General features: G+C 34.4%; 2 protein-coding genes across 4 annotated transcripts in view; one reads left to right on the top strand and one right to left on the bottom strand.

Annotated features, from left to right (window-relative positions):
- Positions 1-17,397, top strand: part of LOC106873438 (glutamate receptor ionotropic, kainate 2) — a 79,683-nt gene extending 62,286 nt beyond the window's left edge. The window contains exons 11-15 of the mRNA XM_014920796.3: positions 6,135-6,605; positions 12,565-12,666; positions 13,822-14,066; positions 16,292-16,472; positions 17,103-17,397. Of these exons, the coding sequence (XP_014776282.1) occupies positions 6,135-6,605; positions 12,565-12,666; positions 13,822-14,066; positions 16,292-16,472; positions 17,103-17,174 (1,071 nt within the window). The 3' untranslated portion in view covers positions 17,175-17,397. The remainder of the gene's footprint in view (positions 1-6,134; positions 6,606-12,564; positions 12,667-13,821; positions 14,067-16,291; positions 16,473-17,102) is intronic.
- Positions 15,926-27,314, bottom strand: part of LOC106873448 (uncharacterized) — a 37,139-nt gene continuing 25,750 nt past the window's right edge. The window contains exons 2-7 of one of the 3 annotated variants that reach the window (XR_001409875.3): positions 23,757-24,285; positions 22,284-22,329; positions 20,141-20,170; positions 18,265-18,444; positions 17,523-17,578; positions 15,926-16,748 (exon numbers count right to left, since the gene is read on the bottom strand). Coding sequence is in view for 2 of the 3 variants with exons in the window: in XM_014920807.3 (XP_014776293.2) it covers positions 18,307-18,444; positions 20,141-20,170; positions 22,284-22,329; positions 23,757-24,285 (743 nt within the window). In the remaining variant the exon portion in view is untranslated. Of the gene's footprint in view, positions 17,579-18,264; positions 18,445-20,140; positions 20,171-22,283; positions 22,330-23,756; positions 24,286-27,314 lie in introns of all 3 variants that reach the window. The other 2 variants (XM_014920807.3, XM_014920820.3) reach the window with 2 other exon arrangements.

The raw sequence follows: 27,314 nt of genomic DNA, 5'->3' as shown, positions 1-27,314 counted from the left end.
TGTAATCGACTTAAACCCCAGCCCCCGAAATTGCTGGTCTTGTGCCAAAATTTGAAACCATTATTATTATTGTTGAGTGAGAAAGTAATGCATGCCATCAAATTGACATCGGAGTATAAATATACTAAGCCCAATATATCAACCATGACTACCCGTTAGATAAGGGTACATCAGGCACATACATAACAACCATATGCCCGCGACATGATTACCTTGTATCAAGATGGACAGCGCATGACCTTCCAGGTAGAGCTCAGTTAAAATTTCCTAATCAAGTAGCCCATGTCACCAAAAAGGTCCCTGAATAAAGTTTGTTTAAGGATATTGAACGAAACACCCATATTTTCAGAGGTGAATTATTCAAAGAATTCCTTTCAACACACGGCTGTGATGCTCCTCCACTACTCTTGCTCGCGATCAGAGATGTACATGTTGTCAGCCACTAAGGGACATACAACCGACAAGCAAATCTGTGGTATTGAGCAGAATATTTGCTGTAGCACATCTTTTATACCAAGACAAAACAGGTACATGATGACACTTCCAGTTAGTCAAGATGAGAAGCAATGAGAGTCATTGTAATTATTAGTATTATCATTATCATCTTTTTTCAATTATGTTCCCATTTCCCTGTTTCCATGGCAGGGAAACTCACGGTATACATTGGTAGGCCATTAATATAAACACACCAGAGTGATCATTTACAAAGTCATGTGATAGAAAAAAAAGAAGAAAGACAGAGAACAAAAGAAAAAAAGAAAAAATGAAAAATTCAAAGAAAATAAAGGAGAAAAAAAGAAAGAAAATTCAGAGCGACAATGCTCTTCTCAGTACCTGTGCGCTGTGCCCAATAAGGCTGCTTTTTGCAAGGCATCAATCTTGCATGGGATTTCCAGTTACCTTAAGAACAGTTCTATATTTAAGAGATGAGGTATTATGTACTTTATTCACATTATTTACATTTGACGGTTATTTATCCTCATCTTTGTTGTTAGCACACAGTTTCGGCTGATATACCCTCCAGCCTTCATCAGGTCTATTGGGGGAAATTTCGAACAAGGGTTCTCATTCCTAAGGTATTTTTCGATATTATTATTATTATTATTATTATTATTATTATTATTATTATTATTATTATTATTATTATTATTATTATTATTCAGTCACTGCCTGGAATCAAACTCGGAATCTTGGGGTTAGTAGCCCGCGCTCTTAACCACTACGCCATATGCCCAATTTCGATTCTAGGCAGTGACCTGAATAATAATAATAATAATAATAATAATAATAATAATAATAATAATAATAATAATAATAATAATAATAATCATAGACCTGGAAATAGAGATAACTCGAATGTGGAATCTAAAAACAGAAACAATTCCTATCATAGTAGGTGCCTTAGGTATAATAAAAAAATATTCAGACAAATACATAACAAAAACACCAGGACTTACAAATATATATAACATACAGAAAATTGCACTACTGGGTACTGCACACATTCTACGCAAACCACTTTCAATACAGTAACATAAGAGCACCCCAGCAAACCACCTCACATACCCAAGGCGCACAGAGCTGCGCTCGGTAGTGAAGTGAAAGCACGTTATAAAAATAAAACTACTGAACAATAATAATAATAATGATAATAATAATAATAACATCGAAAAATACTTTAGGAATGAGAACCCAGGTTCGAAATTTCCCCACGACACCTGATGAAGGCTGGAGGGTATATCAGCCGAAACGTTGTGTTAACAAGATGAGGACAAATATCCGTCAAATGTAAATAATACAAATAATTGCCTTAAGAAGTCTTGAAGTTTCAATGGGATTAAGCCCAACGTTCCGATCATAGCTGGTATCACTTTTACATTACCCTCTCGCATTCCGTACAATCTTGCAATTTCCACTTTCAATTCGGAATAATTGCTGATTTTTTCAACCTTTTTACTCACAACATTCATGTCATTTGGTATGGCTACATCAATGATCTGACAGTATTTGTGTCTCTTATTCAATATGACAATATCCGGCCGACAGTGTTCGATTACACGATCCGCCTGAAAATCCCAGAGTATCGTTTACTTTTCCATCCTCCTGCATAACTTTACTTAGTACTTGCTCATATCAGTTCTCTGTTACTTCATATTGGTATTTACGGCGTAAGAGCCAATGAAGATACACACTCTTTATCGTGGCGGCGCTTGTTTTGTTTTTGTGCAAAGCTCACACATCCACTTACCAAGTGGGTCATATTTTCCACACTCTTCTCACAGTCAGTTATCCCCCTCCTCCTCCTCCTCCTCCTCCTCCTCCTCCTCCTCCTCCTCCTCCTCCTCATCATCATCATCATCATCATCATCATCATCATCATCATCATCATCATCATTTAAGACGTCGCACACTATCGAATATCGTGACTGAAGATATTGTGTCTACCGGGGGTTTGTATCGTCTGTCAAGGACATCAGACAGACAGTACTTTACGCAATACGCGTGCAGTTCCAAGTAATGCCGATTTTTGCTATGCACCTAGATTGTAGGTTATTTCTAAAGTTTCCAGATGTTTCTTCAGGTTGAGTGGTATTGAACCCAATGCTCCGATGGCAACAAGGACAACCTTTGACTCGTGTAGCTACCAGATCTTGGCGATCTCAATTCGCAGGTCTCCGTATTTATCAATCTCTTCTCTTCCTTTCATGGTAATATGTTGATCTTCTGGCGCTACCACGTCGATTATTACACTCTTGTTTGTCCCTGTTAAAGGTTACTATAGCCAGCCTTCGGCACTCTAATACCTCGTCTGTCTGGAAGTAAAAGTGCCTATAGACATTTGCCTTCCCATTTTCGTCCATTACATTTCCGGTGTATGTTGGTGCCAAGCAGCTGTTACCTCGTATCCATACTTCCAGCATAGTAGTTGCCAGTGAAAGTTTTGGGCTACCTTGTGTCTGTGCTTGTACTCTATCTGCGAAAGACTTACACAAGCACTAACAATGTGAGTTATGTTTTCGACCCTCTTCCCACACATTCTACAGAGGTTCCTTGCGCTTGTGTGGTATATTTATATATCCCTTCTCCCTGAGTTGGTATACAAAGCCTGATCCTGGGCAGCGATGATTAGGATTTCAGTCTTCGTTTTTAGTTCACCCTTGCTGAGCCATCTCCCTGATACTTCCTGGTTTTTTAATTAATTAATTAATTGTTATTATTATTATTATTATTATTATTGTTATTATTATCGAGTGAGAGAGCAGTGCATACCATGAAAGTGACACTGGGGTAAAATATACGAAACCCATTATACCCATCATAACTACCCGTCTGATAAGGGTACACCAGGTACATGCATCACAACCATATGTGCGTGACATGGTGATCTCATATCAAGATAAACAGCGCATGACCCCGCAGGTGGGGGCCCAGTTAGAATTTTCCTCAGATCGAGTAGCCCATCCAGCTCAAAAGGTTCCTGAATAAGGTTTGTTTAAGAATGCTGAGCAAAACACTCATGTTTCCAAAGGTGAATAATTCAAATCCCAAAGAATTCCTCTCAACACATGGCCACAATGCTCCCCCCTACTTCTGCTCATGATCAGAGATGCACACATCGTCAGCCACCAAGGGACATGCTCAATTGGTCAAGGCCAAACAACCGAAAGCAAATCTGTGGTATTAAGCAGAATATTTGCTGTAGCCCATCTTTTATAGCAAGACATTATTATTATTATTATTATTATTATTATTATTATTATTATTATTATTATTGCTTTGCACAGCTTCTAGTGCTGGAGATGTATTACAGTGTCAGCTGTTCACTACCAGTGAACTAAAGTGACACTTCTTATTTTTTGAGCACCTTCCAGAGTATTCGAGCGGTTCCAAGCAGTGCTGTTTTCTGCAAGTGCTCCACCCTTATTGCAGCCCCTATTTGTTCCACGTACTTGTCGAGATTTTTGCTCACTGTTCCCAGGGATCCGACAGTTATTGGCACTACTGATAACTTTTTCATCGACCACAACTGCTCAACTTCCCAAGCTAACCTGTAATATCACTTGACTTTTCTTTCTTCTTTATCACATACCTTGTTGTCACCTGGGCATGCTATATCTATGAGCCAGCAGAGTTTGTTTTCTTTCTCAATTAAGACTATGTCCGGCTTCCTATTCTCTATCTCATGGTCGCACCGAATCATAAAATCCTAAAGGATCTTTGCATTTCCATTTTCGACGATACCTCCAGGTTTGTGGTCGTACCAACTTTTTGCCTTGTCAAGTCCATACTTGTTGCAAAGTGTCCAATGGACAAGCCTGGCTATATCGTCGTGATTTCTCTTATATTCCTTTTGGGCTAGTGGCGTACATTGGTTGGTAATATGCCATACGGTTTCACTGTTTTGTCCACAGATTCTGCACTTATCACTTTCTGCTGTGTTGTCTATACCGCATTTTATGTAGTTTGTCCTTAGTGCCTGCTCTTAGGCAGCACAGATTAGATCCTCCGTTTCCGGTTTTAAATCACTTTTTGTCATCCACAGCCATCTTTTTTCTCTGTCTGTCTTATCTTCAACAATCATTGACCATGCATTCTTTTCTTTACCCACCTATTTTCAGTTTCATTCGTTTTCAATTTCTTGTATAGTGCTTTATCTTTGCAATCTTTCATCTTACACAAGCCTGACCTTCTTACTTCTAATAATAGCGGTTCTGTGGCATTCTTACATACCATGCTATGTTGTTTTCTTCTGCTCTAATGCTGTGTTTGCATCCAATAAGTCCTCTTCCCCCTCTTTTTCTTGGTACATTCAGTCTGTCTGTGTCACTTTTTGGGCGCAGTGACCCATATCTAGTTAGCAACTTCCTTGTCTGTCTGTCTAAGCTGTTTAGTTCGTCTACTGTCTATGCGAGTACCTCTATTATTATTATTATTACTGTTGTTATTATTATTATTATTATTATTATTACTATTATTGATATTTTTTATTACTATTGTTATTATTATATATATATTTTTCATTGTTGCTTTATTATAAACACCATATTCCGTTTGCTCCCTGCTATACTGGCGCTTCGATACCATCCTCGCACACACAATACAATTACACCTGCACACTAAACTCCTATACTGCCGCGAACCTACGCTTCCTTATTCTCAAACTTGCATAACTCTATACATTTATATACACTCCCCCAAAACATCCTTCACACGTCTCCCCTATTCTCACCTCAATACACAGATGCACTCATATATACGCACCCAGTCCGACATCCCTTCTAAACTACAGCATAGAACCGCATTCCACCGGTCCTTAACTCTCTTTTTCTGTCTTCCTCTGACCATATTATTTCTTTCACTCCTTTATTTTTCTTTTCTATCTTTCTTCAGAGGAAGGACTAAAATTTGAAGAGTCAAGAATCTTTAAGCGTTAAACTACCACAAATTTCGTCAAAATTGTCCCTCTCATGTTATTTTCTTCTTTTTATGATAACCACCTTCCAGTGTGCGAGCTTGTGTCTGCATCTGGGTGTGTGATTATGTTTTTTTTGTTCTGGTTTGTCCATATTTGTGTAATACTTTTAAATACGTTGGTGTCTATAAAGAAATGTAATCTTTGGATAAACAGAGTTCAATAAAATGATATATTCTTTCAGAATTGATAAAAATATTAGGTTAATACCTTAAACGCAATTCCCAACATGGTCGTAGTCCAATCACTGAAATAAGTAAAAGAAAGAAAAATGCATATATTGTATATATGTATGTATGCGCATATGTATGTAAGTATATTTGTGTGTGTGTGTGTGTGTGTGTGTGTGTATGTGTGTGTGTATGTGTGTGTGTATGTGTGTAGTTTGTGTGTGTGTGTAGAAAAATAATAAAAAGAAAATGTGTGGTGTCGTATTTAAAGGTTTATAGGACATACAAGTGTTTCAATAAAATGACGAAATACATAACAACAGTAGAAATGATGCATCTCGCTTCATCAGTGTCCCACCTTAAATAAGTAACATTTTCTTTGATTATTCCAAATATACATCGATTATGATTATAGTTTGAATAATATTTAATTATAATTATTTTTATTTGTATTTCGCAATCATGTTTTAATATATTCTTTTCTCTTACAGAATGCTTCGATGGCAATCGGCGCGATACCAATGTCATCTAAGAAAGAAATGATTGTTTCATCATCTTATAGTATTCTAACTTCGAAAACAAGCATTTTAATTCATCGTCCAAAGAGTGAGCCACAATTCTTCCAGTTTCTCTCTCCATTTTCCGAGAATCTGTGGTATTCTCTTGTACTGTTTATGTTAGTTGTCACTTTGGCGTTGTTTCTTATGTCTCGGTACGATCAAACGCAAGAAAAGACGAATTTCAATTTGAAAGAAAGTTTATGGTATTCCTTAAATGTTTTACTGAACAATGGAACTGAATATTCTCCACAGACAACATCAACACGCACCATCATAGCGTTTTACTGGTTTTGTATTCTTATTATAAATGCAGCCTATACAGCGAACCTAACAGCTTTCCTGACAAAACAACGGTCCGACCAGAGCATCAAAACTATTAGACAGCTAGTTGATCAGTCACAGGTAATGTTTAAATGAACATTGACACCCTAAAAATATAGTTAATTATAGTTACAAAATGACAAAAACCATTTAAATATATGTGTATAATATATATATATATATATATATATATATATATATATATATATATATAAATATATATAAACAATATTATATATTTATTCTATTCATATATATGGATATATTATACATGTGTATACATATCTATCCGTATATATATATATATATATATATATATATATATATATATATATGTGTGTGTGTGTGTGTGTGTGTGTGTGTGTGTGTGTGTGTGTGTGTGTGTGTATACATAGCCATGTATGTAACTTTTTGTATATAATCTTGTGCTAAAATTTGATATTAATGCATTTGATTTTTACCAATTTCAAAGTCATAATATTTTTATAAGCAAAATATATAGTTGAGTAGCTTTGACAGTATATCGTAACACTTCAGCATGAGCAAGGCGGATATTGAACATTACAAATTTAGAATATGACGAATATCTTACATTATTTACTTTCATTGTTCTCAGTTTCAGGTAGCGGCCACCTTTGTGTCTGTCGCGTCTCTTTTCCTCACGCTAATATCGAATGCCACTCTTTCAGTTTTTTAAAAATTATTTACAATGATCGATAAAATACTTGTTAATATTAAACTGGGCGCCATTCAGTAGATTATATAGTTTCCTTACAAATTATAACTCTTGTGAGTAGTGAAAATATATCAATAATTTGTCCACACATCGTTCTAATTCAATTATTTTAGAAAACCGGACTTAATTATTCCCTCAGGAATGAAAATCTATGACCGTCTATAGAGACTCTAATTCATGATGAAACAGCATACTTTCGTATTATTTCAAATTATACAAAACCTAATAATTGCAAGGAAGACAATCTACAGTAATGGACGTCTGCAATAATGTTAGGCGGTGAAATATCGTAATACAAAGATAAAATATATAAAGTAAAACAATGAATCCATCGTAATCTGTGACTTTGAAAAGTTTGAAATATAATATCCAATGAATTATTTCTTTAAATAATAATACAAAGTAGATGGAATTATAATTCAAGGGATAAAAGTACGACTTCACTAAATAATAAAATTATATGTTTGGTACTTTTTCGAACAGTGCAAAACGTGTGTATACAAAATCCGAACATACACACGCGTTCATGCATACACACGCACACACACACACACAGACACACACACACACACACACACACACACACACACACACACACACACACACACACACACACAGACACTCGCATAAACACGCACACACGTATATTTAACACATACGCACATGAACTAGAATGGAATATTTTATTATTGTTGATCTTGTTGCGAGTTATTATTATTATTATTATTATTATTATTATTATTATTATTATTATTATTATTATTATTATTATTATTATCATTATTACTCAGTAGTTTTATTTTTATAGCGTGCTTTCATTTCACTACCGAGCGCAGCTCTGTGTGCCTTGGGTATGTGCTGTGGTTTGCTGTGATGCTCTTATGGGTACTGTATTGAATGTGTTTTGCGTAGGATGTGTGCAGTGCCCAGTAGTGCAATTTTCAGTATGTTATATATACTTGTAAGTCCTGGGATTTTTGTTATGTATTTGTCTGAATATTTTTTTATCATACCTAATGCGCCTACTATGATAGGAATTGTTTCTGTTTTTAGATTCCACATTCGAGTTACGTCTATTTCCAGGTCTTTGTATTTTGAAAGTTTCTTCATTTCTTTTAGAGAAACGTTGTCATCTGCTGGTATTCATACATCAATTAGAAAGCATTTTTTTCTTCATGATCTCTGACAACTATATCTGGCCTATTGGCCTTAATTTCTCTATCTGTGTGTATTGGCATACCCCAAAGTATGGTTGCTTAGTCGTTTTCTGTGACCTTTTCTGGCGTGTGCCCATACCATCTTTTTTCTGTTGTTATTCCATAGTGTTGACATAGCTTCCAGTGTATATAGGTCCCAGCTCTGTCGTGTTTGTGAATATATTCCTTCTTATTCAGCACTAGGCAGCCAGAGATAATATGGTTTATTGTTTCTTGTCCATCGCCACATATTCTGCAGTTACTTATGTTTCTTTTCATTATATGTTTTTGGTAATTTCTGGTGGGGAGGCTTTGGTCTTGTGCTGCAATTAAAAATCTTTAAGTCCCTGCTTTGAGTCCTGAGCTTCTCAACCATTGCTGGGATTTTTCTCTGTCTATATTTTTTGCATTTAGTTTAGCCCAGTATTTGCCATGAAGGGGCTTTTCTTGCCATCGTTTCATCATGGTCCGTTGCTGTTCTAGTTTTAGTTTGGATTTCATTTGTTTTATAGCTTTTGTTGTCTTCTTCTTCTTCTTCTTCTTCTTCTTCTTCTTCTTCTTCTTCTTCTTCTTCTTCTTCTTCTTCTTCTTCTTCTTCTTCTTCTTCTTCTTCTTCTTCTTCTTCTTCTTCTTCATATTTGTTAGGTAGTATGATTTCTTGTTTGTATTTGTCAGCTTAATACTTTACTTCCTTTTGCATCAGGTATCAGTTCCCGATGCTGCCCCCTCTGTTTCCCCCAAAAGACACCGTCTATTTAATTGAAACAATCTATTCTGTTCAAAATCTTTGCATCTAACATAATGTCTTTTCAATTCGGCCTTAACGCTGTCACCCTTTATGTCAATTCTTCGTTTTCCCCTTTCTTCTAATCCGTGCTGTCCATTCAATTTTCTGATTACTATCTCATTCTTCAGTTCTCTTATTATCCTATTTAATTGCCCCAGTTCTTTCCTTATCTTTTCGAACTTCATTCATATTCTCTTCATTCATATTCTCTTTCCTTCCCTTCCCTTTCCGTTCTTCAACAGTGTTCCGCTTGTATCCTATAATGTCAGCTACGTTAGCAACAGTAATAATTAGTTGGTTTGTTTCACTATTGTTCTTTGTTTTAACCAAGCTCAAAGCGCCATTTACTTTACTTGTGGCCCTCCTTACTTTTCCTTTGTCCATATGCCTTGCATTTGGTGGCACTTCATTGTTCACACTACAATCTTTATCTCGCAGCATTTATAGAACCTCTTTCTCTTCATCGTTCAAGTGTTGTGCCATATTTACTGTCATTTGTCCAGCTAGAACATATTCAGTATTTATTTCATATTTATTTCATCAGTATTCACAGGCACATAATGATTTCCTTATTTTTCATTTTTCCTTCATTACCACTTTCTGCTACTGCCCACACTTTTCTTGTTCATGTTTTATCCTTCTCTGAATTTCTTCAAACTTCAATCCCGCAAGCCAATCATTTATACGAATTGCCCTTGCGTGGTCTATCAATCGTTAGGTGGAAGCTTTAAAGGCTCCTTTTTCATCCCCAATTCTCTTAATTTTTTTCATGAAATCTCTTGTATTAGGCTTACTTCATAGTCAGAATTCAATCACAATCTTGTTTACCTCTTTTTCCCATTTCACTTTTCTCCCTTTGCGCTACTAATAAACAGTGGACTGAAACATTCAGTTATGTCACTCAGCGAGGTACGCAGTTCAGGCCAGCCCCACAGAGACGTCGAAATACGTCGTCATAATGCGAGACATAACAGTGGCGACGAGGATTCGTAGGTCACACAGCCACTGATATGTAGTAGCGGGATATAACAGTAGTGACAAAGATTCGTAGCTCACACAGGCACTGATATGTAGTAGCGGGTCATAACAGTGGCGACGAGGATTCATAGCTCACACAGCCACTGATATATAGTAGCGGGACATAACGGGGTCATTATAACAATGGTAACGAGGTTACGAACGCTCGCAAGAGAGTCGAAATGGAAGACCTACGTTCAAGAACAATAAAAGTTTGAAGGATTCGAACTCTAACACAGAATTGAACTTCACACAGTGAAAAGTAATACTCACACACTGATATATATATATATATATATATATATATATATATATATATATATATATATATATATATATATATATATATATATATATATATATATATATATATATATATATATATATATAGCTTCCGAAGGAAAACATATCTGATAAAATTTGAACCAGTTAAAATGGACAGAGAAAACACAAGCCATTTTGTGATTGAGGATACTAAACAAGTCCTCCCTGAAAAGACTCCAGATGAAATGTATCTCTCTCTCTCTCTCTCTCTCTCTCTCTCTCTCTCTCTATATATATATATATATATATATATATATATATTGTTGTTGTTGTTGTTGGCACTCTGTCGCTTACAACGTGAAATTAACGTGCAAGTGGCTGAGCACTCCACAGACACGTGTACCCTTAACGTAGTTCTGGGGGATATTCAGCGTGACACAGAGTGTAACAAGGTTGTCCGTTTGAAATACAGGTACAACAGAAACAGCAAGAAAGACTGAGAGAAAGTTGTGGTGAAAGAGTATAGCAGGGTTCTCCACCATCCCCTGCAGGAGCCTCGTGGAGCTTTAGGTGTTTTCGCTCAATAAACACTCACAACGCCCGGTCTGGGAATCGAAACCGCGATCTTATGACCGCGAGTCCGCTGCCCTAACCACTGGGCCATTGCGCCTCCACTATATATATATACACACACGATTGGGTGCTGAAAAGTTCCTGGCTTTGGATAAAAGAAATTATAGGGGAATCAGTTAATTATAATTTGATTTTATTCAACATATTCCCCAATCAGATTTATGCACTTATTGCAGCGGTCCTTCATATTTTCTAAGCCCTGTAAAAGAACTCGGAATTTTGGGTCTCTAACCAGAAATTTCGCGGCACACTTAAGGGAACTTTTTATCACCCCCGTCATATATATATGTATGCGTGTGTGTGTGTGTTTGTGCGTTTGTGTGTGTGTGTGTGTGTGCGTCTGTGTGCGCGCGCGCGTATGTGTGTGTGTGTGTGTGTGTGTGTGCGTGCTATGTTATATTGGAATCCATATATTGTGACTTAAATATATATATATATATATATATATATATATATATATATATATATATATATATATATATATATATATATATATATATATATATATAGAGAGAGAGAGAGAGAGAGAGAGAGAAACCGCTGCATTTATTGAGTATATGAATAGTTTAGCTGCTTTGTTTCTCTGGCGACTGTCAGAATAATGTAGATGCCTGGTATTTACAGAACTTAGCGGGTCGACAAGACGCCTGGTATCTACAGAATCTAGCGGTTCGCCAAGAGATAACGAGAGAATATGTACTGGGCTTACAAAGAATAAGTTCGACTAAAGGCGGTGCTGCAGCATGGCCGCAGTTAAATGACTGAAACAAGTAAAAGAATAAAAGAATGCATGTGTGTGTGCGTGAATGTGGACGTGCATACAATTATCACTGGAATTGTACATTGGATTTAATTCATTGTAAACTGAGCTTTTATAGATTTATTAGCCATATAATAACCAGCTTGTCTTTTGTAGTACAACTCTTTGTCTTTTATTAAATTCGAAAAGATTTAAAGTGAAGTAAAATTCTGATCTTCTGTAACTTTTTTTTGCAATATATGAGTTGAAATAAATTTTACGGAATCGCATTTCAATATCTGAAAATCAAGTTATCTTACAATCAGACATTATTTTAAACCAGTTATATATACACAAGAGAAAAACTTTTATTTTTCTGGTTTGATATCAAGTTACCTTAAATGATTAGCAAACAATTGAAATTATCTCTTTTTCTCTGACCACCTTCCTGTTTCTCTGTCTATGTATATCTATCTATCTATCTATCTATCTATCTATCTATCTATCTATCTATCTATCTATCTATCTATCTATCTACCTATCTATCTATCTATCTATCTATCTATCTATCTATCTATCTATCTATCTATCTATCTATCTATCTATATATATATATATGCATGTATATATATACATATTTACATATGTGTGTCTGATGTGTATTGTAGTACGAATATGGAATCCTAAATGACAGTGATCTCAAAGAATTCTTCCAAACGAGTCAGAAGGATCCATATGAGAGAATGTGGCTCCAGATGCAAAGTGATGAGGTAATATTCCTTTTACATTTAAAGTACACAGATTAATGTATTGATTGCCATTCATAGGCAAGCATGTCCGCGAACACTGATAGACGCATATGCACGCACATTCGCGTCACTCATATACTACTAGTATCTCTCGATCTTAAAATTGCCTTTAGCAGCAATCCAGAATTTGTAAACACTAGGCATATGATATCAAAGCAAGAGCGTTGTAAAAAATCTTTCCAGGATCTTTTGAGCAATAGAATATCACTCTAAGTAACGTTGATACATTTATGCATATCTGAAGGAGTTTGTAATAGGCACATAGTGGTTGGAAACGATCTTCTGGTCGTCCAAGGAAACTATTTTCCATTGTTTTTTTCATTGCTGATGCTATGTTTCGGTCGCATCTCCTAAGAGGTGTCACCATTCTTTCTTTACTGGTGACAGGAGGTGAAATTTCACCTGAAAACCCACAGAACTGAATCAGACGCGTTAAAAATCTCACTCATTCACAGCCCTTAACATGTACCTTATATATCAACCCCGAATGAACGAAGAGCAAAATTAACCTTCTATCCGATACTTTAATCACATTGCCAAATATCCACTGGCTACCTTTTGTAACATGCAGGAATTAACCCCTAGATATTACGCATTATATTTGCTAAAAACTATCAAGGTGCAAATAAAATTTATACTAAAACGAACTTCTGTTCAGTTTCATAAATTATCAGCTTCTTACATTTGTAACAGTTGGATCTGTACCTGCGCATATATTTTTTCGTGCAGTGAATCAAGCCCAAAGTAAAACTTTAATTCTTAATGGCCTTTTCAGAAAATTTTGATCATTACAAGTACCTTTCTTTTTCATAAGAATAAAGAATACGTGTATATTGCCTAAAGCAATCTAATTTTATTATGCAGTGAATAGTAGAGAGTAGGAAGTTTGTTCAGTATAATTTTGATTCATCCCTTTTTAATTTAACTTACTTTTCTTATATTCTGGAACAAGATTTGAATATTAACTGACCTAATTTTCTTTTTACTTCAAGCTGACAACGTTTGACAATGCAAAATATATCAAATTTTAATTATAAACCTTCTAAAATGATTCGATTCGAATGATATATATCGTGTTACTATTTACTTGAACGATGTCTGTCTTCTTTTTTGTAGTTAATAATTGACAAAATAGAGAATGCAATTGAGAAAGTTCGTAAAAATAATTTTGCCTTAATAAATGACCAAATTGTCAATGAGTATTATGCTGGAAAAAACTGTGAACTAGAATCCCACACGCAACCCATAAAAGAAAAATCATATGCTTTTGCCTTCCCTAAAGGCGCTCCTTATCGTGACGAAATTAATCGAGTGTTGTTAGAATTGAAAGAAAATGGTACTTTGGATAAAATAAAAAACGAGTAAGTTTTAAGGAATTTGAAGTATTGTTTTTTTCTGAATAATTTCGCATTGTACGTGCGTACATTCGAATTTAACAAGTTTGAAATTCTAAAATTCCGCCATAACAAACATCAAATCACAATGAATAGTTATATATTACATTTCTATACTTAAAATTTTCTTTTCCACCGACAAATTTTTATACAATGGTAAACTAGAAAAGATGCTGTTAATCTTGAATAGCATACATATTTTCATCAAGTTTCATTTTATACTCGTTGAGAGCTTATCTTTTTTTTTTCACAATGCACGTTCAAAGAATACTTACAGTTTGGAAATTGATTTGTGATATTGCTAATGACGTTGACAATGTTTCGAAGTTTTAAATAATTACACATTTCCGTACCCTAGACAGAGAAGGTCAAATGAGTTCAAAGCATGTCAGGAGTTGTCTTCGTACTTGTCGAAAATCTCAACAGAATATTGTTTAGTATTACTTGGTCCTTACTGCATAATAGTTTTTATTCCATATAGATAATGCTATATGCATTAAATACGTTAGCACGAGCTCAGCTACTCAAGTTCGGTGAAGTGAAAATTTCAGTTTCGTCTTCAGTCAGTAACTGATTATCGTTAGTATTCTAGAGGGTGGGGGTATCATAAGATTTTCACACTATTCGAGTGCTATTTTCTGTGGAGAAGACTACAGCTGACTATGAGTTGTTTGAAGCTGGAATTATTTCATGAAACATTTTATACTATCAAACCAGTCGGCTTTAACAGTAGTGATTTTAGTTCACTTAATATTTATATATCAAATAAGGCAGCGAGCTGGCAGAAACGTTAGCACGCCGGGTGAAATGCTTAGCGGTATTTCGTCTGTCTTTACGTTTTGAGTTCAAATTCCGCCGAGGTCGACTAAGCGTTTCGGGGACGATACATTTAGTACCAGTTGCATACTGGAGTCGATCTAATCGATTGGCTCCCTCCCTCGACTAGAATTTATTTTATCGACCCCGAATGATGAAAGGCAAAGTCCACCCCGGTGGCATTTGAACTCAAAACATTAAGTCGGGCGAAATACCGCTAGGCAATTTGCCCGGCGTTTTAACGATTCAGTCAGCTAGGCCCGCTAAATTCGACTATAATATTGATTTCAAATTTTGGTAGAAGGTCAGTAGTTTCGGAGTGGCGGGGGGGTTAAATCGGTTACATCTACGTCAATGTTCAACTTGTACTTTACATCGACCTCAGTGTTCAACTTTACACCAACCTCAGTGCTCAACTGGTATTTTATCGTTCCCGAAAGGATGAAAGGCGAAGTCGACCTCAGCAGAATTTTAAATTTCACTATAATATTGAAAATTGTATTATCGCAGCCTGACGATGAAGTCAATCACAGTTGAATTAGTATTTAGAATATAGAAGGTCGAAAATACATACCGTAAAAGCTAATCGTCTTTCATGTATTGGTTTCGTTTTGACAAGGTAAAAGAAACATTTAAAATTTGCCTGTGAGAAGTGAAGGTAGAGACGTTTCCGGCCTGTGCCTAGAACGAATTATACTCGATTTTGGTTTCACCTTCTTTTAATTTGCCTTATTTTACGGAATCTCCCCATTTATATTCGCCAAAAATTTCCTTTTCCTCGAGAAATGAATAGCTAACACAGAAGAAGAAACCACCTACTAATCAGAACTTACGTATTTTCCTTTTCTGCCGCGTCCCCAGCCACAACAAATTATACTAAAATATAAAAGTCTATATATATTTTATTACTATTCGATACGTATTGAATTAAAATCTAATCTATCTACCACATCTATATTTTCTCATTTTAAACTTGAAAAACATGAAAAACGTAAACAGTAAAACAAAAAAAATTTTAAGGGATAAATTTATTTGCTAACAACAAAGATGATATAATTAGATATTTATTTGGCAAACATTGTGTTTATTTTTCAAGGGAATAATTTAAAAGTAACACCAAATCATAAATTCGTGCATATTTATATATTCACTCAATTTATAATTAAAAAAGAAATGAGGTTTGTGGAAAATTAAACAAATGTATGAAAACTTATCTAATTTATGATAATTTGTCAATATTTTTAAGTTTCCGTTTTATACAAATTTTGAGGTTTCCTAAAGCCTATTCAACAAACTAGTGCATCTTATTTTTGAGAGTGTTTCCTAAAACTAATAACTTGATGACTAGTGATATAATTTCTTTAATGCTTACTTAGATGGCTATTTGGAAAATGTGGTGATCAGAACATAAAAGATCGAAAGAAGGAGAAGGAGAACTCGGCATTAAAATTTGAAGATATGATGGGTTTATTTATTGTCATGGCAGCAAGTGCAGCAATTGCAGTTCTCTTTGAAATACTGCGGCAAATTCACATCTACATTCAGACACACTGCAAGGTAACATAAATATTTTTTAAATTCAAAAATTCAGCCAACCTTACATCGAATTACAAATTCATAATTCCCCCGTCAATATATTCATCCGTTGAAACCTTTCCGCTTATCAGCACAACCATTCAAGTATCCATTGTTTCATTAGCATTTTTCTCAGCTTTTAGTTCTTCGCTACACTTTTATCACTTGTTTTTAGAATAACTAGAACATTTTGAAGGGTGACTGATTGGGGGACAAGCACACATGGTCCATGGTCAGCGCAGCATGTCTTCTTCAGTTCTAAAAAAAATTGATCATTGTTTCAATTGATTTGAGAAAATATTTTCTAAATTTTATCGGACTAAAAATGTTTAAAGATTTTTAGTCTATAACCTAATTTTGTGAGAGTCTATCAAGAAATACTTCAGTTAGGGTTACGGATAATCGTTCGATTGGAGAGAAAAAGTAAGAAATACCATACGAGGTGAAGCTCATATAACATTGCAGTTTGTAGAAAAAGAAAATCTTGAACTTTGCTGTGAGCATGCTAATATGTATAGTTTATATAAATCTTGTTTATTTTCTTTCCAAAAAAAAAAAAAAAAACATTAAAAATGCAATATATATTTTTAATCTTTAATATTTTTCTTTCAGACTAAACCAAACTTTTACCAGAGAGAGGTAAAGGAAAGGGAGTTAGAAATCAACGAGGAAAGATTCTTATAATTTGGTAACTAGACATCTCAGTTGGAACCAATAAAAGCAAACAGTGAAAATTGCTTCAGAAAAACAATAAATATCTCTTCATTTCACCGATGTTATATTTAATATGGTGCAAATATTGATGGAATTAAAAAAACAGATATTCTGTCTGATTCATGTTTGGCTAATAAATATCACTAAGCAGTCTAATGGGGTGAAAATTATATCGCCACTTTCAAAGGTGTAATTACATTGTTTCTTGTCTTTGTGATAAAGTAATAGAATTTTATTTAAAGATTCGCTTCGCTTCTTTTCATTTTTCACGCATCAGTTTTGGGCGCAAGATTAATAAATTTTAACTCTGGTCCTCACCTCAGAATTATATCAAAATTGTTTCAACGGCACGGAGCTTCAAGACTTCTTATATTCTGTGGTATGATACATGAAGAAAAATTGTAAGGAGAGGAGCGAAGATATATTGCATAAATATAAGTTTTGAACTGTCTAAATTAATCTTTCTGAAGAGTTCAGTCAGAAACAAATGATGCAATAGAGAAGAAATCTTTGCGTATATAGGTAGTGAGCATGCATGCATATATACATACATACAAACATACATACATACATACACACACACGTAGACATATATTCATGTAAATGGTTAAATGGTTGATTTTATAAATGAGAGAAAGGGAAATGCATAATAAAGAAAAGCTTTATATATATATATATATATATATATATATATATATATATATATATATATATATATATATATATATATATATATAGTATAAGGACATTGAGAAGTGAGTATCAAAATGAACATGTGTACATTTTATTCTTTTAACACGGATCTATACAGTGGAACGTAGAAATCATACGCTTCGTGTGTTTTGCCTCGGAGAAACATCTCACTCTGCAGACTATTGAGAAAAACTTTTTATAGAGACAAAACCCTGCAGCGAATGCCTTTCCCATTCAAGTGTGTTGAAAAACAATAAAATTAATTGTACACATCTTCATTTTATATATATATATATATATATATAAAGACATATATTCTTTGTTGATATATATATATATATATATATATATATATATATATACATACATGTATATGTGTTACACATGTATATGTGTTCTTTGTTTCCTACTAAAGTGATGCGTTTGCCGTGCTTTTCTTCCTTGTCTGGAACGAACTGATATTGGTATCATTGGTATCGGGGTCCTTCTCGTCTCCGTTCTCCACATGCGGCAGAAAGGAACTGAGTCTTACTGTTGTTTGTGCCATCTAGAAACAACAATATATAGAATGAGAGTGAGTATCATCGACACACACACACACACACACACACACACACACACACACACATATATAGCTTGTAACTAAATATGATACAGTCGAGCTTCATTTAACGTCGTTGATATGTACTTCAAAAGAAAAGCGGCGTAAAGCGAAACGAACTTCATCATTTGTTCAACTAGCAAGAGTTACGTTTCTATGATATATTCTTATTGTACATTCCTAGTCAAAAACATCTAGAACCTTCAAACGTAAAACACCTACAATTAAAAAATGCTAGAAATAACTTTCAGAGATTAATAACTAAAAAGCTCAATAGGATAATAATTTAATTCATGAACGAATCTTAGGTTTGCTTCGTGAAATATTTTCCATCTGTTCATATAATTCCTTGCAACGCGTGTATTCAATTATTATTAACCTGTTTGATTATGAACTGCTTTATCTTTGAGTATTTTTTACAACGAAAATGGCCAAAGCTATCTGAAACTGAAAATCTCAGACAAGTCTTCAGTTTCGAGGTAGTTTTGCATCTTCACTTTTATCATCTTATTTAGAGCGATGCTGTTCTATCTCCGTGAAGTCTTCTTTACATATAACTTCACCACGAGATTCAAGTACCTTTAATGTATTATATTTTAGATATTATCTTACCTTAAAAGGTTTGCCTCTTTGTATACAGTAGATTCACAAAGACTATAATGTAGAGGACTTTTGTAAAATAAATTCATTTATTTATTTTTATTTTACTGAATTTTGAATGCAGCACGTTACAAAAAAAAAAGAAAACAAAACAATCAAACAAAACTTCAGTTAGACAGGCATACGCAAATATTTAGTTTGATTATATATTATTTCGCGTCGACTTTAGAACGAAACGACGTTAAGTGAATACTGCCTGTACTTGATCATACTTTGGTAACAGAAATGGAAGTTAATATGATATCTTGAATTAATATGACATCTTGATATCTCGTATCGTATAAATTTCTAGTTCGCAATACTGAATCATTTTACGACACTCTAATTCGAATGTAGTCCAGATAGTAATCTCTTAATTTTAACTATAGTTTTCTATTAATGTAATGCTGAATATATCTATACAGTGTTACATTTTGCTATACTATCATACACAACATTCTATTATTTTGAACTGTTACTGTTAATACACTGCCAGTCTAAGGGCAGCGAGCTGGCAGAATCGTTAGCAAACGAGACAAATGCTAAACGGCATTTTTCTGATTTTACTTCTGAGTTCGAAGGCCGCGGAGTCGGCTTTCCCTTTCATCCTTTCAGTCGAGTACTGGAGGTCATTTATTCAACAACCCCTTCCATGAATACTGCTGGCCTTGTACCAAAATTAGAAAGAATTATTGATATATTGCCTCTGTAAGGCAGCGAGCTGGGAGAATCACTTATGGGTCGGACAAATCGCTTTGCGGCATTTCCTCCGGTTCTTTATATGTTAAGCTCAAATCCCATCTTTCATTCTTTCGAGAATCGATGAAACAAATTATCAGTCAACTATGGGCCTTGTCCCAAAATTTAAATGAATTAATAATGCAGTGCTCCGTATAGTTTTGAGTTATCCACATTAAAGGAAATATTACTTTAGTGCTTTTAATAGCTCGGTACAAGTAATAGAAACTAGGAATTTATTTTATTATAAAATATATCAATTTACCGTTCTATTTGAGGTTTTATTTTCACAGATCTGAAATGATTAAAAAAAAAAGCAGCATTAAGAAAGAATACGAAAACCTGAGCATCAAGCTAGATTAATATAAATTTTTATAACAAAAATTGATGAATGCAATATTACCACAAAACATTTTAAAACACATTTCATAACTATTCGCAGTATCATAATTCATTTATAATATGACCAGTCTTATTCTCCCTAAGCTCTCAGGCTGTCGGCACTTGCTTTTACTTCCATTTCTATTTCATATTTATTCATACTTAGGTACTAATTGGATTTATGGTATTTAAGTTCGTATATCTATCTCTTTCTAATAATCTTGATAATAGCAAATGGGAATTATCTTTCCACTTTTATATCTCATTAAATATAAGCTGATTCTTCGAGCTAAGAATAAAGATAATTGCTATCTTTTATCAATATAATCTACACTCCTATATCATAAAATCTATGAAAAATGACGCAAAATCAGAAAGCAGTTTTAAAATTAGGAAATATTCCAAAGTGAACTCACCATACAATCACATTTTTGCCAAGAAAATGAGTATAAAGGAAAAATAGATAAGAACAAATGCTATTTATCGTAGTGTTCTTCTACTACGGAAAATAACGACGAAAAATTATTTGGAGAAATAAAGTGGTGAAATAACAGGTATATCTTATTTGGACATTAAGAACAAAGAAGATGTAGTGTAAAGATCTGTGTGACAGACATGCTAGCAATATATTTAAATGGGAATGTGTGGTGTATAATTACTGCTGGATAGGAGTGATATCTGCAGTTATTTCTGTAGCAACTAATTAGCCGTATCACTGTCCTTTAGCAGTAAATATCACAAAGATAATTTTTCCTACCATATTTTCTTAGCTCCACCTTCTTTACGAATCCCTAATCACACCTATATTAATAAGTGATGATCATTTGAATTAAAATCGAAACTACGGGATCTTCAGTATGTCAGCAAATTTTATGTGATTGTTGCTGAATGCAGTAAACTGATTAATGTTTTAATATACTCGTATGGAAAGAAGGAATCTATTTGTTTTCCTTCGATTGGTTGAGGTATAAAACATAGTTTGAAATAGATAATAAACTAAGATCAAGCACGTACACTTCAAGTTTTTCTAGAAAACTGGTTGTCGTAAAGTTCTCATCTTAAATAATTTTAATATCAAACGAAAAGAAGGTGGCGAGATAGTAGAATCGTTAGTACGCCGGACAAAATGCTTAGCTGCATTTTGATCTGCCTTTAAGTTCTGAGTTCAAATGCCGCCGAGATGGACTTTGCCTTTCATCCTTTCGGGGTCGATAACATAAGTACTAGTTGAACACGGTAATCTATGTAATTGATTTAGTTGAACACTGGAATCTATGTAATTGATTTAGTTGAACACTGGGATCGATGTAATTGATATAGTTGAACACTGGAATCTATGTAATTGATTTAGTTGAACACTGGGATCGATGTAATCGACTTATCTCTCCCCCAAATTGCTGGCCTTGTGCCAAAATTTGAAATCAATATTAAAAGAAAAGAAGGCAGCGAGCTGGCAAAATGATTAGTAGGACACAAAATTTTTAGCGATATGTCGTCCGTCTTTATGTTCTGAGTTCAAATTCAGCCGAGTTTGACTTTGTCAGTCATCCTTTCGGAGTCGATAATATAAGTACCGGTTGAGTACTGAGGTCGATGTAATCGACTAAAACCCTTCCGTACAACTGCTGGCTTTGAAACCAATATTGAAAGAAAAGTTAAAGTGATGACCTGGCAGTATCGTTAGCACGCCGGTGAAATACTTAGCAGCACTTCTTCTGTCTATATGTTCTGAGTTCAAATTCTGCCGAGATCGACTTTGCCTTTCATCTATTCAGGGTCGATTAAATAAGTACCAGTTGAACACTGAGATCGATGTAACCCATTTATCTCCTTTCCCGAAATTGCTGGCCTTGTGCCGAAATTTGAAACCAATATTAAAAGAAAAGTTCTGTCAGTATAAAAATAATATGGCAGGACTGTGATAGCGTTTCGGAGCTTCTTATTCTAAAGATAGAGAGCCTGTTTCTAGACATTATTTAGTTATAAGGTAGGAATAGAAAAAAATAAACGAAAAAATATGTCTTTACCTGAGTATTATAACGTGGCTGATCAATATCTAAACTGTTTTTCTTTCTAGAAAACAAAAGTAAACAAACCATTAAATTGAAATCTACAATAACTAAAACAATGTTTCTATTGATTTCGATATAAACACCCTTTATTCATTAGTATACAATTTCTAAAATAAATCACAAATTATTTTACCAGTACTATTACTTATTGATCCCCTAGAGAACAATAGACAAGGTCTGTGCCAAAGTATTAGATAACTATTTTGATGAACGAAACAATTTCGATAATTTCTCCTATCTTCAGAAACACGTATATTTATTCCTGAATTAGTCATAGAGGAGGAGAGTCAATATCTATACTGTACATAAGGCGGCGAGCTGGCAGAAACGTTAGCATGCCGAGCGAACTGCTTGGTATTTCATCTGCCGTTACGTTCTGAATTCAAATTCCGCCGAGGTAGACTTTGCCTTTCATCCTTTCGGGGTCGATAAATTCAGTACCAGTTGTGTACTGGGGTCGATGTAATCAAATGGCCCTGTCCCGCAAAATTTCGGCCCTTGTGCCTAAAGTAGAAAAGAATATCTATATTGTACATATTCCTTCCGAGACCAGTGAGATCTATGCAATTGATGTTCAGCATGAATATCTCTCAATCGACATCCACAGGGGAAAAATGGATTGAAAGAGAATTTCAAATAAATATTACTACAGGAAGAAAAAAAAGGCGGCGAGCTGGCAGAATCGTTAGCACGCCGGGCGAAAAGCTTAGCGGCATTTCGTCGTCTTTACATTCTGACTTCAAATTCCGCTATGGTCGACTTTGCCTTATCTTTTCGGGATCGATAAAATAAGTACTAGTTGAACACCGGGATCGATGTGATCGGCTTACTCCCCTTCCCCGAAATTTCTGGCCTTGTGCCAAAATTTGAAGTTATTATTAGAAGAAAAAATTGGAAAGTAGCAAATGCAGGGGATGATGTAATATACAGTAGGTGTGACGGAAAAAAGATTTTGTTGTGAGGTCTAGTGTTCCAGATATGGCGGGAGCACTTCCTTATTGTATATCCTTGAAATTTGTAGAGTCAACATCTAATCAGCACTGAAGCATTTTCTGGTTTCAAGAAAGGAGGTTATTTTCTCTTGGCTTGTATTACATATGTGACACCACCATAAGAAATCGTCAAATAATGAATTAGTGTTTGCAAGTCTGGTTCAGTAGAATGGGTGAGATACAAGTTGGCTTTATTGACATAAACGATGAATAAGTTATTGGGAGATTTTTAGGTTGCCATGTCTCCATTCAAATACATATTTTCAGGACTTTTGTTCACAAACATCGAGGAAGTTTGGCGCGAGCTATCTTGGTTGTTTGTGGGTGAATGCAGGACGCTAAATGGAAAAGAAGGGTGCTGTTTATTTCAATGGGGAATTAAGCATTGTTAGAGGTTAATATACTGAAAGGAAAAAGTAAAGTGAATGCTTCTTACTTTGAGATGACATAGAAAATGAACAGAAGTAATATTATGCCCAAGAAAATACTGACTACAGCCACAATTATTTTGTAGTTGGTGAGTTGTTTCTTTAAACTATCTATCTCTTTCACTTTGGCTACTTTACTTTGACTTTTCGTCTTGTTGGTGGTACTACTACTACTACTACTACTTCTACTACTACTACTACTTCTACTACTACTACTACTACTACTACTACTACTACTACTACTACTACTACTACCACTACTAGTAGATGTGGTTATTGTAGCAGTAGTAGTATTAGTAGTAATCCCTTTTGTAGTTGAAATGGCATTAGTAGTAGATATTTTATTCAATGCAGGTGTTGAATCTGTAATTTGGCCTCTTGTAGTAGATGACACTTTCGCTTGAATATTTTGGCCTGTAGACATAACATTAAATTGGTATGCATCCGACCCAGATCCATCCGAATTTTCTTCTGTCTCGAACTCGACGGGAGTGGAAGATTTCAGATAGTCTGTAGTTGTTTTGTCAAGAAACGCAACTGTATATAAAAAAGAACAAAACAAAAAGTAATTGTTATTGATGAATAGAAAACGAAAACAGCAGATGACATAAAAAATTATCAACGTATAAGTGCGTATAATATATATACAAGTATAAATGCTTTCAAGAATCGTGTATTATCAAGAGTTTATGTACTATTAAATAAAAGACAGTCTGTTTTACTGGAGACAAGACATGGACTTGAATACATCTGCCTCAAACGGTATCATCAACACAATAGTTGCTCTTATATACAGAGTGGCCACAAAGTCACGCACCATGGGAATATCAAGTATGCTTTATTAGCGATGAAGTAATTAATCCATTACAAATGTTCAAAGTTTTCGTTATGTAACTCTAAACAAGTGTTCATACGGAATTTGAAATTGTGACGAACCCTCTCAAATAATTATTCATTGCCGTTGACTTGTTCATACGCTTCAATAATTCTTTGAAGAAGATGCCTTCGGTTACGAATCTTCTCAGAATACACAAGGGATTTAATGTAGCCCCAGAAGAAAACGTCTATGGAAGTTAAATCTGGTGACCGTGGTACCCATTCAGTTGGCCCGCGACGCCCGAGCCATCTTCCTGGGAAATGTTCATTCAGAAAATCACGAACCTGTAATGCATGATAGGGTGGAGCCCCATCCTGCTGAAACCAGACAGGATTTCTCCCTGCCAAGTAAATACACGCGAGGCATCATCTTGTTGCTAAGCACGTCCAGATACAAATCACCTGTTACAGAGCCCTCAAAATAAAATGGTTCAATTACTTGATTGTGTCACATTCCACACCACACCATTAACTTTCCCCCACCTTGTTGATTATCTGCCTCCATAAAATGAGGATTGGTTCGTGAGTAATAGCGGCAGTTGTGAAAAGAGAAAAAAGAATGTTAGCAATTTCACATATTGTACGATGGTGCGTGACTTTATGGCCACCCTGTATGTGTGTATATATATATATATATATATATATATATATATATATATATATATATATATATACATGTGTGTGTGTGTGTGTGTGTATAATGCGTATCTATATATATATCTTTAACATCCTGAAATTGTTTCACCTTCAAAGCTGCGGCCATGCTGGGACACCACCGTTAATATATATATATATATATATTCATAAATGTTATATTGGTGTGTCGGAAGATAAATTTAAGCACTGAAGTTTTAATCATACATCCTTCTTTAGGCATATAAATTAATAGAACACTTAAAAGTTGGACAATTATCAACTATATCTGGAAACTTTGAGCTTCAATAAAAAATAAAATATCCTAGAAATCTCATATTTTACAAACTTGGAGGCAAAAGATGTGATCTATGTATTGCAAAGTAAAGCAAAATCCTCGAAAACCGGGTTTTAAACATTAGATCAGAGGGTTGTAGGAAATACAGATACTTTAAAAACAACTGCATAACTGGTAAAGACATTTCCACCTGATTAGAACCACATATATGCTCAAACACTGATATTACTGCGTTTTAAACTGTGTTAGACCTTTTATTTTTCGCCATCTTTCCCATTATTCTTCTGTTATCGTTTTCTTTCTTAAGCCAGCATTTCCTTACCACCACTTTACATTCCATATTATTGCAGTTTAGTCCCCATTAATCATCCTTAACCGTTGTGTTCTTCCCCAATTTGAAATAAAAAGGTGTTTCTTCCAATTCATTCAGTAGCACACTAAAGATTTTCGGGTAGGCCACGCCCATCGGTGGAATATTCACATTTACAGAAGCGGAAGTATGAATATTTTTGCCAAATATTTATGTGGCCCTTAAAACCATGATAAATTATCTAGAGTTGTTTAATAAATGCATATACATTAGCTATTTCAGAATATACAATTTGTTACTCGTTACCCTATTGCATGTAATCATTACTATCAATTCTGCAAGAGGATTCGATTACAATCTCTTAGATAAACAAACTAATTAAGTCTATGTATTATTATATATGTAATCTTGCTCTAAAAGAATTTTACATTATATACCTAGAAAGAAAATATGGATATGACAACTGAATCACCATTTAGAATTTGTTGATCTTGTTGAAATAGTAACGGCACTTTAAATTCTGAATTCAAATCCCCGGGTTTGATACTGTGCATAACAATAATTGAGTTAGAATCGATTCAATCTATGACATTCTCCTTAATGCATGTGTGCTTTATAAAAAAATATTATTAACAATATCTTGAACTTTAGTGCATAAAGATTTGCTGCAATTTACCTTCTGTGCGTTCTAGGATACGATTATTCATCATTTCCACTATTAGAAAGGAAAAGTAGATCTTTTGTCAATCTTCATTATCCTAAACATGCTGAGCAACTTAACGAATAATACACTTATCCAAGGTATACTTATCCAAGGTATACTTATCCAAGGTAACAGTGAAAAGAAAACTTTTAAGTATACGTACATACATATATACATACATAACATGCATGCGTACATACATACATGTATACATATATGCATACATACATGTATGTATAGACACATATACGCACACGCACGCACAAACACACGCAAGCACCCACACATACATACACACATTATTTGGGGCTGAACTTCATTTATTGTTCCCATTTCGATTCGTAACCTGATTTGCATTTTGCCATAATAATAATTCTTTTTATATATTAATTATTCATAACGGTTTTATGTATTTAATAAGTCTAAATGTTATTAAGAATGTTGGACTGCTGTAGTCAATGAAGAATAAGATATTACAATAAAAGTAGGATAGGTTTACACATTATAAATTAAATCTAACTTGCATATCATCGCATATAACTTCTTTCGCCCAATGAACTTTCTTTACGTACAAAGTTTGTGAGAAAGATTTCTATTAAAAACCGTCGATTAGTGTGATTTATCCTACACTGACCGATATAGGATCAGTAAGCATATCTGTGATAAAATAATCCCCGAAATATAAAAAAGAATACGTTTCGCCATCATCTCTTTGGAATTAGACACTGGAAGTGATTAAACGGTTG

The sequence above is a fragment of the Octopus bimaculoides genome, chromosome 6 (assembly GCF_046866305.1).
Source record: "Octopus bimaculoides isolate indiv1 chromosome 6, ASM4686630v1, whole genome shotgun sequence".
Classification (NCBI taxonomy): domain Eukaryota; kingdom Metazoa; phylum Mollusca; class Cephalopoda; order Octopoda; family Octopodidae; genus Octopus; species Octopus bimaculoides.
The sequence above is the reverse complement of the archived record's forward strand: the minus strand, read 5'-3'. Positions and strand labels throughout refer to the sequence as shown.